Genomic DNA, 15,130 nt, shown 5'->3' on the forward strand with positions numbered 1-15,130 from the left:
CTGTGTCAGTCTTTTGCTTTTCCTGTTAAAAGACTACCTCATTGCTATTAATTTCATTTGCTTTTAATCCTATAATAACTGCTTGGAAGTTCTTAATCTCAAAACTTTACATAAGATTTGTGTTCTTGCTCAAAAGCTCAGTACATGCAGTAAACCTTGTTGGAACTGCTGCTTCAAAATAAAGCTGTTACAATTAGTCCAGAAAAAAATTAGAGGATACTTGTCTTTGGTTTGTGGTCCTGCTTCAAGTTTCAGAGGATCACAGACAAACCATCATCCTATTTCAATGGTTTGAAAAAATTTGAAATTCATATTTGTCCTAGCATACTGAGGCTTATAAATAGGAACATAAAATCAGATTGGTGAGGCTTTGTGTGTTGTTGTGTATACTTCAACTGCAAATGGGTTTGCTTTATAACTTTTTTATTTGTATCTGAGCAGATGAGTATTTAATACTAAAAAGCTAAAGTAAATAGATTGCTGCATCAAGTAATGCAATTTGATTTGTGGAAAAAAATCTCCTCCACACTACAAAAGCAACTCCCTCATGCATAACATGAGAGCATGAGAGAAGTGTTTTAAATTCATGTGTTTGGATATTACATTCTGTTTATTATTTTGCCACTAGGTGTGCACACCTGTTTCGTGTGTAAGGAGAGAAAGGCGGATGTGAAACGCTGTGTTGTGTCTCACTGTGGAAAATTCTACCACGAAGCTTGTGTGAAAAAATTTCATCTCACTGTGTTTGAGAACAGGGGGTTTCGATGTCCTCTCCACAGCTGCCTCAGTTGTCATGTTAGTAACCCCTCACATCCACGAATTTCAAAAGGTAGTTTCATTTTACGTTTTTATGACTAATGAATTCATTTTATTTATGGGATGTTAAGGTAAGGAATGTGTCCATTTGAGAGCTGCTAGCTGCAGTTTTGTTAGGCATAAATGGACTATGAATTGATTCAGAATTTTTTAAAAAGTAGTAATAGAGTAAGTTTTAGTCAGCTTTACTATTTACCTTATTTGTGCTCTTTTTTTAACTATCTTTCAGTTAACCGTGGTTAACCATGTTTTCTTCTCAAGAGAGAATGAAATCTAGAATGTGTAGATGATGAAGGACAGAGGCAAAGTAGTGAGGGCAGGACCTGAGAATGTACAAACACTGCAGCAATGCTCAGTGAACGTGGAGACATTTTGATTCTGTGCAGGTTCTCAGCTTTGGGCAACATTTGCAGACAAAATTACATGACTCGGGAAGAGCTGGCTTACCCTGATGCGCATAATTAAAATCTTAGAGTGCTTTAATTTGAGTGTAGGGTTCTCTAAAACCCCTTATTAATTCAGTATTGTTGCAAATACACAATGGGTGAGGTTTTGTGTGTGTGCATTGCGCGTCTCAGCACTGCCGCCTTTTCTGCCCAAATGGGGAGTCGGGTTTGTCCCGCAGTAACTCAGCAGTGCTGTGCTGTGCCACGAGCCAGCTTTGCCTTTTGTCCTGAAGTAACTCAGCAGTGCTGTGCTGTGCCACGGGTCAGCTTTGCCCCAGAGTGAGCTGTGAGTGCTGTGCCTTGCAGGGAAGATGATGCGCTGCGTGCGCTGCCCCGTCGCGTACCACGCCGGCGACGTCTGCATCGCCGCGGGATGCGCCGTCATCGCCTCCAACAGCATCGTGTGCACCAACCACTTCACTGCCACCAAGGGCAAGAGCCACCACGCCCACGTCAATGTCAGCTGGTGCTTTGTGTGCTCCAAAGGTAAACGGCTGGGCGGGCAGCTCCTGCAGAAACGCTCCTTCTTCAGCTCAAGTGTGGTTTTTCTAATCTGTTCACAGCAAATCAGTAGTGATGTGGAATGTTAAGTTAGGCTTTGTTAGGTTTGGCTATAGTTTCAAGTTGTCTTATGCTGTTTCAGGGTTTTAAATATCCTCTTTTTTTCAGAAATAATTTATTAAAGAATGTTTTTACTTGGCCTTTATCCAACAACCAGAAGCCCAATTTAATTCTTTACAAGAGACACCTAACGAGTGTTTTTCTGTTCTTTCTCCTGTGTTCAATGTACCAAAGCTTTTTGTGTTTCTTTATTGCTAATATGTAATATTACACCGTAAATATTTTAAGGGTTGCTTTTAGTTTAGCAGCAGACTGCAAATGGATTCAGTATTAGTTTTTGCTGCATTTGCCACTAATTAAGGGTATTTTGTTTCATCTTGTACAATAAATCTGTTCCTTATTGAGACCTACAAAATACATAGTGCTGATTAAACTTGTAGCAGTGAAACTTTACCTGATTTGTTAACAAATTAACATGCAGCATAGCAGCTTTTAAGCTGCAGCCAACTTCCCACTTGATAATTCGTGGAACAAACTAACAACTTTGTTCCTTCGGCCCCCCAAGGGGGGAAAAAAGCACCCAAAATCATAGAGAAATCTGTTGTGGTTACAATTTTTCTTACATAGAAATGTTAATATATATTAAAACTAAATTAAACATGTTGTAGTCATTAAAGTACAGGAAAGTAATTATAATTTGTGCATTATTCTGGCATTTTTATCACCGGCTTGCTTGTTATTTTGCATGTGTTACTAACCCAAGTCTGCTAGGCATTCACATTAGTCAGGACCTTTTGGCTGCTGTACCCAACTAAGTGATGTGTGTGTATGTTTTGCAGAGGGTCAGCATGTTTTAACCATTTATTTTCTAATTGAACCTACATATGTATCATTTCTTACCTGTCTGGAATTCAAAACTTATCCTTTGATCTTGATGTTTTCCATCCTTTTTTTCCTTTTTCTGTGTCTGCAGGTGGAAGTTTGCTGTGCTGCGAGTCCTGCCCAGCAGCCTTTCACCCTGACTGCTTAAACATCGAGATGCCAGATGGGAGCTGGTACTGCAATGACTGCAGGGCGGGCAAGAAGCTCCATTTCCAGGATATTATTTGGGTTAAACTGGGAAATTACAGGTCTGATGAAGGAATTTGTGTTGTTTTACAGTACTGGCATGTTTAACTAAGGATCATACAATGGTTGCTCCTGTGGGCCAGCCTTGCTGCACACTGATTTGTGACTCCTCTCTGAACTGGGATCTCACCTCCTTGCAAGTTCACGTTCAAAGATTTGCAGCTTTGCTGTTGCTCTTGGCCAAGGCATTACCCTTACAGGACTCCTCGAGTCTTCTGACTTCTGCCTCCAGTGTAGGAGCTTTCAACCCCTTTTTGTGTCAGAGATCTCTGCCAATAAATTGATAAACTGCTAATTGGCTAAATTGCTCCCTCATAGGCTGGGACATCAGTCACTCAGGTTGTTGGTGTTTCACACTTGGATGAGATTTCAGTGAGATAGAGGTAGCTGGGAGTTATCCTTGAAACATTAATAGGTGTTGTCAACCTTCTCTTGATCTTTGACAATTACAATATTTGCAGGGCTTGTAAAGATGATGGTTTTGCTACCCAGACACAGGGAGTCCTGTGTGTGGGCTTGCCTTGCAGGCAGGTGAAGTCCCACAGATCTGAGTGTCAGACTTTCTTTTTCTAGTCTTCTCTCACTCTCTGCTAAGAGAGGGGAGGAAAGGATTTTAAATCCTCTTGGATCTTGGAGATAATAATCAATTACTGCTGTTTCGAGTGATTTTGTTAAACTGTCTCTTGCAGAAAGAGCTTGACTAAAATGCTGTATTTTTTTATTTGTACTTCTGTGCTAGATGGTGGCCTGCAGAAGTTTGCCATCCGAAAAACGTTCCCCCAAATATCCAGAAAATGAAGCATGAAATCGGAGAATTTCCTGTGTTTTTCTTTGGTTCTAAGGATTACTATTGGACGCACCAAGCACGCGTGTTCCCTTACATGGAGGGAGACAGAGGGAGTAGATACCAAGGGATCAAAGGAATTGGAAAAGTCTTCAAAAACGGTACATAGCTAAAAGTAAACAAAAATAATTCTGGGATATGCCTGCTTTGCTTTCTTCACACATAGCATTGGGTTTGAACATACGTTTTATAATACTGAATTAAAGAAATTTGTGGTGTCCTGGGCAGCAGTCGCTATTACTGTCTTTGCAATAAAACATTATTTTAATGTCTTATAAAAGACTGGCATCTAACTTAAATTATATCTGATGATTTTTACTTTCTGGAAAGCTAAAAAAAAGACTAAGGGAGACTTTCTCATACTCTCTCAGACTGGAAGACTGAAAGAGTAGAATTTATACATCTGTTAAGAACATTAACACTCCAGAAGCATTGTTTGCAAGAAAACTGATGGGACTAGGAAGTGGGCAATGCTTTGTTTTAACAAACATGGGAATGAGCAAGTCAGTTTGTGGGGGGAGTAATCCTCTTTTCTGTTGATGCTGCAATCTTTTTCAGCTTTGCAAGAAGCTGAAACTCGATTTCGAGAAATAAAACTACAGCGAGAAGCCAAAGAAACCCAGGAGAGTGAACGTAAACCTCCACCATACAAACATATTAAGGTAAAGTCTGAGGAAATGGGTGCTTGATGGTTTGAGCTGAGCACTGAGATGGGGTCAGGCTGTAATGATGGTAACTGTGCTTTTACAGTCACAAGTAAAATTTTGCTTTTGTTGGAGCATCTAGTGGTGCAAAACCAAATTAGCAACCACTGTGTAATAACTCTTGCCATAAAACTGACTGTTCTAAAGTCGCGTTTGCACTATTTTAACGCATTTTTCAGGTGAACAAACCTTGTGGCAAAGTGCAGATCTACACTGCTGACATATCTGAGATTCCCAAGTGCAACTGCAAACCCACGGATGAAAACCCGTGTGGCTTTGACTCCGAGTGCCTCAATCGGATGCTGATGTACGAGTGCCACCCACAGGTGTGCCCGGCGGGGGAGCGCTGCCAGAACCAGTGCTTCACCAAGCGCCAGTACCCCGAGACAAAGATCATCAAAACTGATGGCAAGGGCTGGGGGCTGGTTGCCAAGAGGGACATTAAAAAGGTAGGAATTGTTCTTACCCAGCAGCCAACCGTGGCCTGCAGCGCTGCCTGTGGGTTTGGGATATACTTCACTAGGGATACTTGGTGTCTTCCAGGGCGAGTTTGTGAATGAGTATGTGGGAGAGCTGATTGATGAAGAGGAATGTATGGCAAGGATCAAATATGCACATGAAAATGACATCACCCACTTCTATATGCTTACTATTGATAAGGTAGAGTATTTGATGTTTTTTGCCATTATTTACTCACAACCTTACTTTGATCTCTTCTTCTGTTGATCACCTTGGCAGGGCACCCTGCTACCTTTGACATTGTGCAGTTTCACATGTTCACAGCATTGCATCTTCTGTGCCTGCTCTCTCCATTCTATATGTACATAATGACTCTCCTTAGTTCTGTGTTACGTCATAAATTAACATATAAAAACACAGATTAAGGCCTATACATTGTGCTTTGTTGCTTGAAATGAAGTACAGTACTTACCTGTAAGTACAAAGTACTTACCTGCCTGATGTTTGGGGCAGTAGTAGTGATACAGTGGAAGGACTTCTGTTAGCGATCCTTTCACTAAAACTTCAACAACAGAAAATAAAATTCTCATTTGAGAGAACGTGGAATAGAACTGTGAGGCTGTGTCATATAGGGCATTTCATCTTTTTTGCAGCCATCTGTCTCTTGCATTGTTTGTGGCAAAACTAGGCTTGTGCTTTTGTGGAAACTGTTTTCTGAAAGCACTCTCTGTTAGTAGCCAGCGAGCCCTCCACAAATTAATTCACAGCAAATTATTGCAGCAGATAAATTAACACACCAAAATAATTCAGCACCTGTGCTTCTGTTCACACCTCTGAGTATTTTCTTCCTCAGGAGGAAGAGAAAGTGAAGAACCTGGACAAACAGGAGTTACAGATTATCTGTATTATATTGCTTCAGTCCCCAGACAGCTAGTTAGGAGAAAAACAAGAGCTGGCTGCCAGTCCTGCATTTTTTTCAGTCCCAACCATCATTCTTTTTCCCAAGGCTCTTGCTCTGCATTTCCACAGCTACTGTTTTCATTAGTCCTGTAACAGAGGAGTTCTGCACAGCAGTTACCGCCACAGAATGATGAAACCACATTTCTCTGAACACTTTAGGTTTCTCAGTCCTCTACTAGATTGACATACAACATCAGTGTGTTAAATATCTGAACTGAACATGTATTTGACTCTTACTGTAATTAATAAATGCTCATTGTGGGTCTATCTTGCCAAAACTGCCAGTGCCATTATGAGGCTGAGCTGCCCTTGCAGTGAGGTGTGTGCACAGAGGCATGACAGTCACACATGTGCATTATAAAAATCAGCTAGAAGGAAACTGTAACAATACTTCATAAATAAGGAAAGCCTTCTCAAGCAGCTCTGCAAAGAAACACAGTTCTGCCGATTTCAAGACTTTCATTTTATTTTGTTCCTGTCTGGTATGTTTTGTGGAGACAGAAATTTAAGAGCAATTGTGTGTGGGCATGGGATGTTTTTAGTTTACCAAGAGCTCGTTTTTGTTTAAATTAGGCTGATTTGGGGAAAGAAATCTGGTGAGAAACTGGTAATCTCTGGAAGTAATCATGCAGTGATTTGGTAAATGCCATGAAGCACAGTACTTGTAAATAGCTCACAGCTTCGTGAATGCAAAGTAAATGGTAAAGGACTGGGTCTGAGCTTTGAAGCTTCCTGGGGAAGGGGGTTCCTTACCATGCCCACCACAATGCTCACAAGAACACTCATCCTGCCACGTGGCTGTGATGGGTGCTGGGAAAACGTGAGCTAGAGCACGGGTATTGCTTTGGGAGTGTCACGTTCCAGGCCACGTGGGACACTACAGTTTCCAATACAACATGTACCAGCAGCTGGCTTGTGTGCTGTGGGTGGCAACATGTCAGCTCTGAATGCAGCTATTGACATCAGCTGTGGATGTTTTTTATATTTTTTTTGTGAGGAGGAGAGTAAAAACCTTCATCCTGTTGCTGGTTTGTTCTCCAGGACCGTATTATTGATGCTGGCCCCAAAGGAAACTATTCTCGGTTTATGAATCACAGCTGCCAACCAAATTGTGAAACTCTAAAGTGGACAGTGAATGGAGACACTCGTGTCGGGCTCTTTGCTGTGTGTGACATTCCTGCAGGTACAGCAGCTCGGGCTGGCTTTGGTTTCATCTCTAAATTGAACTTTTTGGGCATTTATTGGTGGGACAGTCATGGCTTAACTGATTCAGTGCAAATATTCTTATAGAGAACTCTGCACACAGAGGAGATGCTTTGTGATCTGCCTTTTACTTTAGTGTTTCTTAATTGTGAATCCCATGGCTGCTTTTTGTTGCTTGCTTCTAGGGCAAGTATCCTTAGTAAGTTTTTATTTTGGAGCTCTGAAATGCATCTTTCCCAAGAACATAAGAAGCTCAAGGAGTGGATGTAGGAGGCTGTTGAAGTATCTGTTTTCTGGTTTGTGTACACACCTGCTCACACACATACATACCCAGCTGAATGGATGGATGGATATGTGTGAAGGCCAGACACAAGCACAGTTTTGTGAAGTCAAATGAATTTATTTTAAAATGTAATTGCATAAGACATCATGATATGTGGGCATCTTGTTCATCACTGACAGTGCTTATAAGCAGTAAAGAGAGAGAAAATCCTGTGACAATACATCAACAAGCAAGTGCCAAACCAGCAGACAGATAGCAACAGCTGTATTTGTTTGCTATAATTTTGATAAAATTTCTTACCTTGTCCTTTTCACACTCAGGGACGGAGCTGACTTTTAATTACAACCTTGACTGTCTGGGCAATGAAAAAACAGTCTGCAAATGTGGTGCCCCAAACTGCAGTGGATTCCTTGGGGACAGACCAAAGGCAAGTAATATATCAAGTAATACATCAAGAGATTTTGACAGTCTTGTCAGGGGAAGGGTTGTAGAAGCTTCAAACTGACTAAATGTGCTTAGCTGTGGTCAGTGAGATTATTCTGACATTCTAGTTTGTATTTTGCCATTTAAACCTTACACAGTATTATTATTTTGCTAAGATTCATTTCAAAAAATTAAATTGAATGGAAGAATAAAAAATGTGAGGTTTGAATGTGGAAAAAAAGTTTCCAAAGTATATCAAGAAATTATCTGCATGACTCCTGTCCAGATTAGTTTGAAACCTGTAATCCAGCAGCAGAATTGAGGTCAGATTGAAATAGGGATAAGGTTTGGTGTATTCTTCCTGTCATTAACTGCAGTTCCTGAAATTCTACTTTCTGTTCCTCAAAGAAAAATGGGGGCAGGTTTTAGTAATTTCAGCATGACTATTCACAACTGGAAGAGAAAAATGGATATTGAAGTGGATTGGTGCTGCAAGTACATAATGAGGGTAACCTAGCCACAAGTAGATTAGACTGGAAATTGAAAGACATTTTGTCAGTGACAAGAAAATAAAGGGTTTTTTTCAGTAGGAAGATCCTGTAGGGAGAAGATCTGGTTTCAGGATGACTTTTCACAAGGGTCAGTGTAGCTTTTTTGTCCACACAGATCAGTGAAGCACTGGGCAGATCTGCCCCAAGTCAGGTTTTTGGCTGTGTGCACGGTCTGCCAGGTATGCCAGCAGCTTGGCTAGGCTGTGTAATGTTTTTCTTCTGCACAACTGGCGTTTACAGTTTTACATCTTACTGTTTTAGAATTCTTCCACTAATGCCTCAGAAGAAAAAGGCAAAAAGACCAAAAAGAGAACACGGAGACGCAGAACGAAAAATGAAGGCAAGAAGGAATCTGAAGATGATTGTTTCCGTTGTGGTGATGGGGGCCAGCTGGTGTTGTGTGACAGGAAATCTTGTACTAAAGCTTATCATCTCTCCTGCCTTGGCTTGGTGAAACGTCCTTTTGGTGAGTCAGCCCTTGTCTCACACTGGTATAAATAACTTGTGCAAGTCCTCAGTTATTGCACTGAAACTTTGTCGGGGGTGTAATCCTGAAAACATTGGGGTTGTGTGGCAGGAATTTTATTTGTGCATCATGTGGGAGCAGCTCCTCTTGGATTTGAAGACAAAATGGTGGCCTCCTGCTTCTCTGGCAAAATGAGGGGTTTGTTTTACAAATGTGGGTAATTGAGCACATCAGCTGGTAGGAGCACTGTGGCCCTGCCACAGGAAAGTTGATGATATCTAAGAAATGCATGAAGCCCTTTGAGTTCAAGCCAGAAGAACAGCAGCAGCTTCTGAAAGAAGGCACCTAGGGAAACCAAGAGCAGCAGACATCAGGCTGCAGTTCCAGATATCACAGGAGTTACCTGGTTCCAGCCATGTCAGGTGGGATGTGAAGAAGGGAAGCAGGCAAAGCCTGTTGTCCCAGAAACAAGTCAAACAAGGACTGGTAAAGTATGCTGGGGCAAAAGAGCAGCTGTAAGTGAAGCACACCACTCATTCCTGAGCAACAGAGAGGGGACTGCTGTGAGAGTAGGCAGCAGCTGAGCAGATGTTTGCATGCTCCACCAGCCTGCGAGTTCTGTGAAATGCTATTAGTGAAGCCTGAGTCATTTCTTCTAGCTGGAGCTGACTGCTGCATTTAAATGAGAGGGTGTCAGGTCTGCTCCTTGCAGCTGCCAGCTGAGCTTTAGAAGTATGACGTGGCATTTTGAGTGTTGAGATCTGCCCCGGTAGTTGCTGTCATTTGCTTTGTCAGGAAAGTTGTGCCTTGTTCAGCTGCTACAACACAAAACTTCTTTAAGAGATGATGCTGTGTTTTACTCCCCACTGATGGACTCTTTGGTTTTGATTGCAGGGAAGTGGGAGTGTCCTTGGCACCACTGTGATGTTTGTGGCAAACCTTCTGTTTCTTTCTGCCACTTCTGCCCAAACTCTTTCTGCAAGGAGCACCAAGACAGGACAGTACTAAATTCCATGTTGAATGGACAGTTATGCTGCTCTGAACATGTTCTCGGGGTGGATTCTGTTGAGACTCAGAAGACTGAGAAACCCCGCAAAAAACTGAACAAGTTCAAGCCCAGGAGAAAGAGGAACAGATGGATGAGAGCTGAATGCAAATAGTCATGGACTGCAGTTTCTACTGCTAACACTATCTTGTAGATAAGTTGTGAATATGACCGGGGAAGGACACAATTTTACGTATATTCTGTAAAGGTTACAATGGGGGGGGATTTTTTGTTTTGTTTTTATAAATCCACTGAGCCAACCACAGCAGTCTTCTGCTGCTTCTGCACTGATAACGAACTGCATAGTTCAGCAAACTTCAGGACAAACCAAACTTATTACTCAGCATTACAGTTACACTTGAATTGTTACGAATGTAAAGTGTTCCCTCCAAAATACTTGCAGGCTGGAGGTAGGTTAAAATCAAACCAGGTAGGCGTAAACATAGTTTTTTTGAGATAGTATTTGTCAACCCAACAGATGTTTAAAATAGTATATCCTTGAAAGAAGTTGTTAGTTCTCAAGTCCTTTTGAGTAAGAAATGGCTTGGTCTGTGGTCCCAGTGAAATTTGCTTGCCTTGTGTGTTTTTGAGCAAGTGCTTGAATGCCAGTCGTGACCCGGGTGCGTCTCTCGCCACAGCCACACACACAGCAATTGGTTTGTGCTCTTAGAAATGATTCTTAAGCAATCATGATCATAAATATCCTTCCACCAAGAAATGTGGTGCGTGGTGGGAAAGGCACGCCCTGTACCAGAGAGGAGGAATCTTTGTAGGAGATTTTTTTTTTCTATACTGTTTTTTCCTATATTTCATCCCAGCAAAATAGAAGTTACTTGATCTTGCAGAGCTGTACAGGTCTGGACTTAAAGGGATATTGTCTTGCAATCTAGGCCCAATACTCTAGGATTTTTGTGTCTTACTAAAAATAAATCTTTCAAAAGCTATTATTTGGAAAAAATTACTTGATTATTTTTTCCCTCAATGGCAGGTAAAGTGCAGAGGCAAACTTTTCTTTGGAACGCTTGGAGTCCAAGCCTTTCAACTTTGTGATAATGCAAGAAATGCCCAAGAAGGAATAAAACCACCCCCATGAATGAAACAGAAAGTGAAACTTGACTAAAGTGCAAAAACTAAATTCAGAATAATTAAGTAAAAGTGAAATAGATTTTTGAAGAAGCATGAAAGAATTTTGATGTGAAATTTAGCCTTACTCTGTTCCTTTGGATAAAGTTTCTATAAAACTGGCTGCTTGACAGACTGAAATTTTTTGTTACATTTTTAGGAGCTCTGCTCTTGACTATCCTGTCACCACTGCGTTGTGTCAGCAAAGCTGTTTTGATTTCCTCACTCCCATTAGCATTAGGTCCTCACCAGCTCACAGTGAGATGAATATACAAGACTCAGTATTGATGGAAATAATTCTAGAACTAGGAAAAAACGGTAAAGAAAAACATTTTTGCCAGTTTTCTTCCCAGTGCCCGTCCTTGGTGTGTGATCATTCCAAGCGTGTTTGGAGCTGTGCCCTGTGAGCCACCCTGGGTGAGCACCCCTGCACCTCCAGGCCCCTGGAGCCATTTCTGTGTGTTCTAGCTTAGTTTGCCCTTAATAGCAGGAACTCTGTGTAGCCCTTCTGAAAACAAAGCCTTGCTGTATCATGGAAGTGTATGGTTTTTCCCCAAGGTGTTTCTTCAGGATTCAATGTAGTTGTTGGAATTACCAAAACCCCCTTTTATCCCCAACACGTAAAAACTTCGGTTTTATTAGAAGATATTAACTGAAGGAGGTTATAAATGTTGCATTGCCCTATGCTGAACACTTTGGTTTTGGTTTTGTGACCAAAATGGTTTGGTTTTTGAAATCAGTTTTTATAAACACTGTTGGCAGGGTAATTTTTTTTTTCAAATAATTTTGAAGAAATAGCACAGTTCAAAATCAGGGGAAGTGTTACATGTTTGTAATTTTTAAAATTGTATGCCAAGCCTTGCACTCAAGTTAAAATTCAAGATTCTTTAATTGATTTTGAGGGAAACTTGTTCTCTGCCATGGGGCTGAAGAACAGTCCTGTGCATAAAATCAAAAGCAAAAAATATGATGAGTGTTTCTTTAATATTGGGTTTCAAGGGAAGGAAAATGAGGTAAGGTAGTAAAGTGGAAATATTTTCCTCATTGCTTTAAAACAAAATGAAGGAATTTGATGTCATTGGGACCATTATTTGAATACTATACCATGTAAGGAAGGCTTTGTAAGAATACTTTTAAATAAGTTATTATAAAATTTTTCCTTTACATTCCATTGCTTTCATAATTTGTTGATTTTTTTTTAGTTGTTTTGTTGCTTTTTCCCCTTCATGTGTAGGTGTAACAGCTTTGTCCCTCTGGAGCAGTGATGTCCTAAGAGGCAGATCCCCACTTGCACTGTGTGTTACTGCAGGCAGTGCTGCAGTGACAGCACCCTGGGCTGAGGCAGAGCCCACAGCCCCTCATGGGGCTCACAGCACACCCAGCACGGCAGGGACAGCACAGCCACCCCTGTGTGTGCCTGTGGGGACAGAGAGACTCTCAGTTCACACAAACAGCTCTGAGCAGGGGCTCTTCGACCTTCTGCTTCCTTCTACCTCTCCCTGCTCTTTCCTGCTCGACCCTCTGGGCCCACAGAGTTCTGCATCGCTGAGACTGCAGAGCAGGAGTTCACTGTGAGTTCCTAGGAATTCATTGCAGCTGCTGGGCACGTCCTGCAGGCTGATCCTGAGGAGGAATGTGGATCAAATCTCCCTGGATACGTTCTGGCCACGTAAGCCCGTGAGCTCAGGCACTCAGGTGGTGATCAGGGAGGAGTTTGGTTTCTGTACCAGGACAGGTGGGGTGTAGGTGCATTGTAATGAAGGCTTCTGTACCTTGCTCTGCAGCCTGGGAAAACGGGCTAAAGTTTTGTTGTAAAAATAAGACAAAAGTTGTGACATTGTTTTCCTTCTCCCACTCTTCAAACACCAGGTAAAACAACCCTTAAGACTTGAGCTTTCTCATGATGCAACTCAATACTTTTTAGCATTCAGCAACTTGAAGGATTTTCTGTTATAAATTAATCTAAACAACATTAACTGTGGCATATTATGTGGCCTTAAATGATGTTCTTTGTGTCTTGCCCATCAAAGTAGCAAAATGTCTTTCCTCTTCTAGCAAAAAGCTAGGTATGTGACAGCCAATTTCAGAATTTGTTGTTCTTTTATCACATGAGCAAGCATGGAAACAATTTTCAGTTGAGTATGTTATAGATGTATTTTCATACAACCTAGGAAAAATAATCAGAGTAAATGTCTGTTTTGTTCAATAGCTTTGTGTTCATGGTCAGGTTTTAGGAGGTTTTTTATTTGAATTACTTGGAAAAGCAAAATACCTTGAAAGACATATTAATGGGATTTTTCCACATTGTTGAATCTCATTATTCCATGTCTGACTGCTTGAGAAACTTCAATGTCTTATTAAATGTTGAATTTTATTCCTAGCTATTTAAGAAGTTGCTAAGTCTCTTTTGTAAAACAGCTCTATATACTTATTTTGGCACCTTTGGGTTTTTTTTCTTTAAAGAAAAAAGTGGAATTGATACATGCTAAGCAAGCATGGTTTGGCAGTGAGGGAACAGGGCTTTGTTCTCTCTTAGGGAAAACTTAACACTCCAAGCCTTCCTGAGAGATGCCCTGGAAATACTGTTCTGCACTTCCACGGAGGTGATAATGATTGTGCTGTCGCTTGTTTTCACACTGCTGCTCATCACAGAAATGCTGACATTTCTTGCAGCCCTGTTTTTCTAGTGCTGCTCTCTGTTGCTCATAATTTTCCAGGCTTTTGTGACACTGAGCTGGAGCTACCCAGCCCAGCCAGCACTGCTCCCTGGGGATCCTTCTGCTGTCACAAATGCTGGTCCTGCTTGGTCGGGTCTGAATTTGACTGTTTGGCTTTTTCAGTTTTTTTGGGGTCTGCTTTGGCATCACGTGTGGAGTCTCCCATGTGTGACAGCAGCTACATTTTTTTAGAAAGCATTTCAGATGTCTGCTTTGATAGTTCTGCTGAGCTCACCTGGTGCTGTGCATCAAGACTGTCCCTCTGCTGCCTTGAGGAAAAGCACAGCCTTGTTGCAGAAAGAAAAAAAAAAGTCTCTCCTAGATCAGCAGTGGGAGGCTGCAGGGAGCTCTGCCCGTGCTGGGCAGGGGGGAGGGCTGCAGGCACCATCCCTGTTGCTGCTGATCCAAATTAGAATCACAGAATGGTTTGGGGTGGAAGGGACCTCAAAGAGCCTCCACTTCCAACACCCTGCCATGGGCAGGGACACCTTCCCCTGGAGCAGGCTGCTCCAAGCCCTGTCCAGCCTGGCTTTGGACACTCCAGGGACGAGGCAGCCACAGCTCTGGGCAAGCTGCCTGCCCACAGGGGCTGATGTACCACTCCTCCCCCCAGTTACTCACCTGACAGAGCCGAGAGAGATCAGAGAGCTGATGTATTTCCTAAATTCTTTTAAACACTTGGAACACCTTCCCTGGGGAAAGGAGAATGAGCAGCTGAGGGCAAGAACCACTTAACCCCCACAGCTGGGTTCCTTCATCCATCTCTGCTGCTGCAGGATGAAGTGAACAGTAACACCTGCTCCCACCTCTGTGCAGAGTCATTTAAAGTCCTGGATCTGCTGACACAGACACTGTTTTTGCTGGCCATGGAGGGCTGGTGAAGCACAGCAATGACACAGGGTCACAGCTGGCTGGGCTGGGTTTACACAGCACCTGTGTGGGACTGTCACTGTAGGAGGAAAAGGAAAACAAGGGGGGAAGGTTAAGAGGCCACAGGTCCTGGTTTCATGGAGCAGTTGACACTGGCTCCAGTACAGGTGATGGGCATCTCTGAGTGCCTGGGATGCTGGCTAAGCATCACCCAGAGAAAAACATAGGGGACATAAAGCAAACAACAAGAGTCAAGCAGCCACACACAGAAATCATCTCTGCAAAATACAAATCACATTAGTGTACCCAGATGGTTAAACTGGGCTAGGTGCACAGTGGCTTGGAGTGCCACAGCAGACAGGTACAAACCCTTCGTGCTGCTCTCCTGGCTGGGGGATGGACGGAGTGCCCAGGATCAGGGACAGAACTCTGCCCAGGCATTTAGGGGCCTCCAGGCCCCTCTCCTCAGCATGCAGAAAAGTGCAGGACACCCTGTGTGTGCCTGCACCGAGCTGCTCCTGTGTCGCTCCAG

At 42.4% G+C, this 15,130-nt stretch overlaps 1 protein-coding gene and 1 non-coding gene across 5 annotated transcripts in view; both read left to right on the forward strand.

The window, feature by feature from the left end:
• Nucleotides 1-12,180, forward strand: part of NSD2 (nuclear receptor binding SET domain protein 2) — a 97,680-nt gene extending 85,500 nt beyond the window's left edge. For all 4 annotated transcript variants that reach the window (XM_063401474.1, XM_063401475.1, XM_063401473.1 and 1 more), the window contains 11 exons: nt 629-829; nt 1,569-1,748; nt 2,797-2,953; nt 3,691-3,896; nt 4,354-4,457; nt 4,679-4,948; nt 5,043-5,159; nt 6,960-7,101; nt 7,725-7,831; nt 8,640-8,844; nt 9,739-12,180. In XM_063401474.1, coding sequence (XP_063257544.1) covers nt 629-829; nt 1,569-1,748; nt 2,797-2,953; nt 3,691-3,896; nt 4,354-4,457; nt 4,679-4,948; nt 5,043-5,159; nt 6,960-7,101; nt 7,725-7,831; nt 8,640-8,844; nt 9,739-10,004 — 1,955 coding nt within the window. In that variant the 3' untranslated portion in view covers nt 10,005-12,180. The remainder of the gene's footprint in view (nt 1-628; nt 830-1,568; nt 1,749-2,796; nt 2,954-3,690; nt 3,897-4,353; nt 4,458-4,678; nt 4,949-5,042; nt 5,160-6,959; nt 7,102-7,724; nt 7,832-8,639; nt 8,845-9,738) is intronic.
• LOC134552977 (small Cajal body-specific RNA 23) lies at nt 6,685-6,815 on the forward strand. Its single transcript, XR_010080995.1, has one exon. It is a non-coding gene; the product is annotated as a small Cajal body-specific RNA 23 (non-coding RNA).
• Nucleotides 12,181-15,130: the final 2,950 nt, after the last annotated feature.

The sequence above is a fragment of the Prinia subflava genome, chromosome 7, assembly GCF_021018805.1.
Source record: "Prinia subflava isolate CZ2003 ecotype Zambia chromosome 7, Cam_Psub_1.2, whole genome shotgun sequence".
Classification (NCBI taxonomy): Eukaryota; Metazoa; Chordata; class Aves; order Passeriformes; family Cisticolidae; genus Prinia; species Prinia subflava.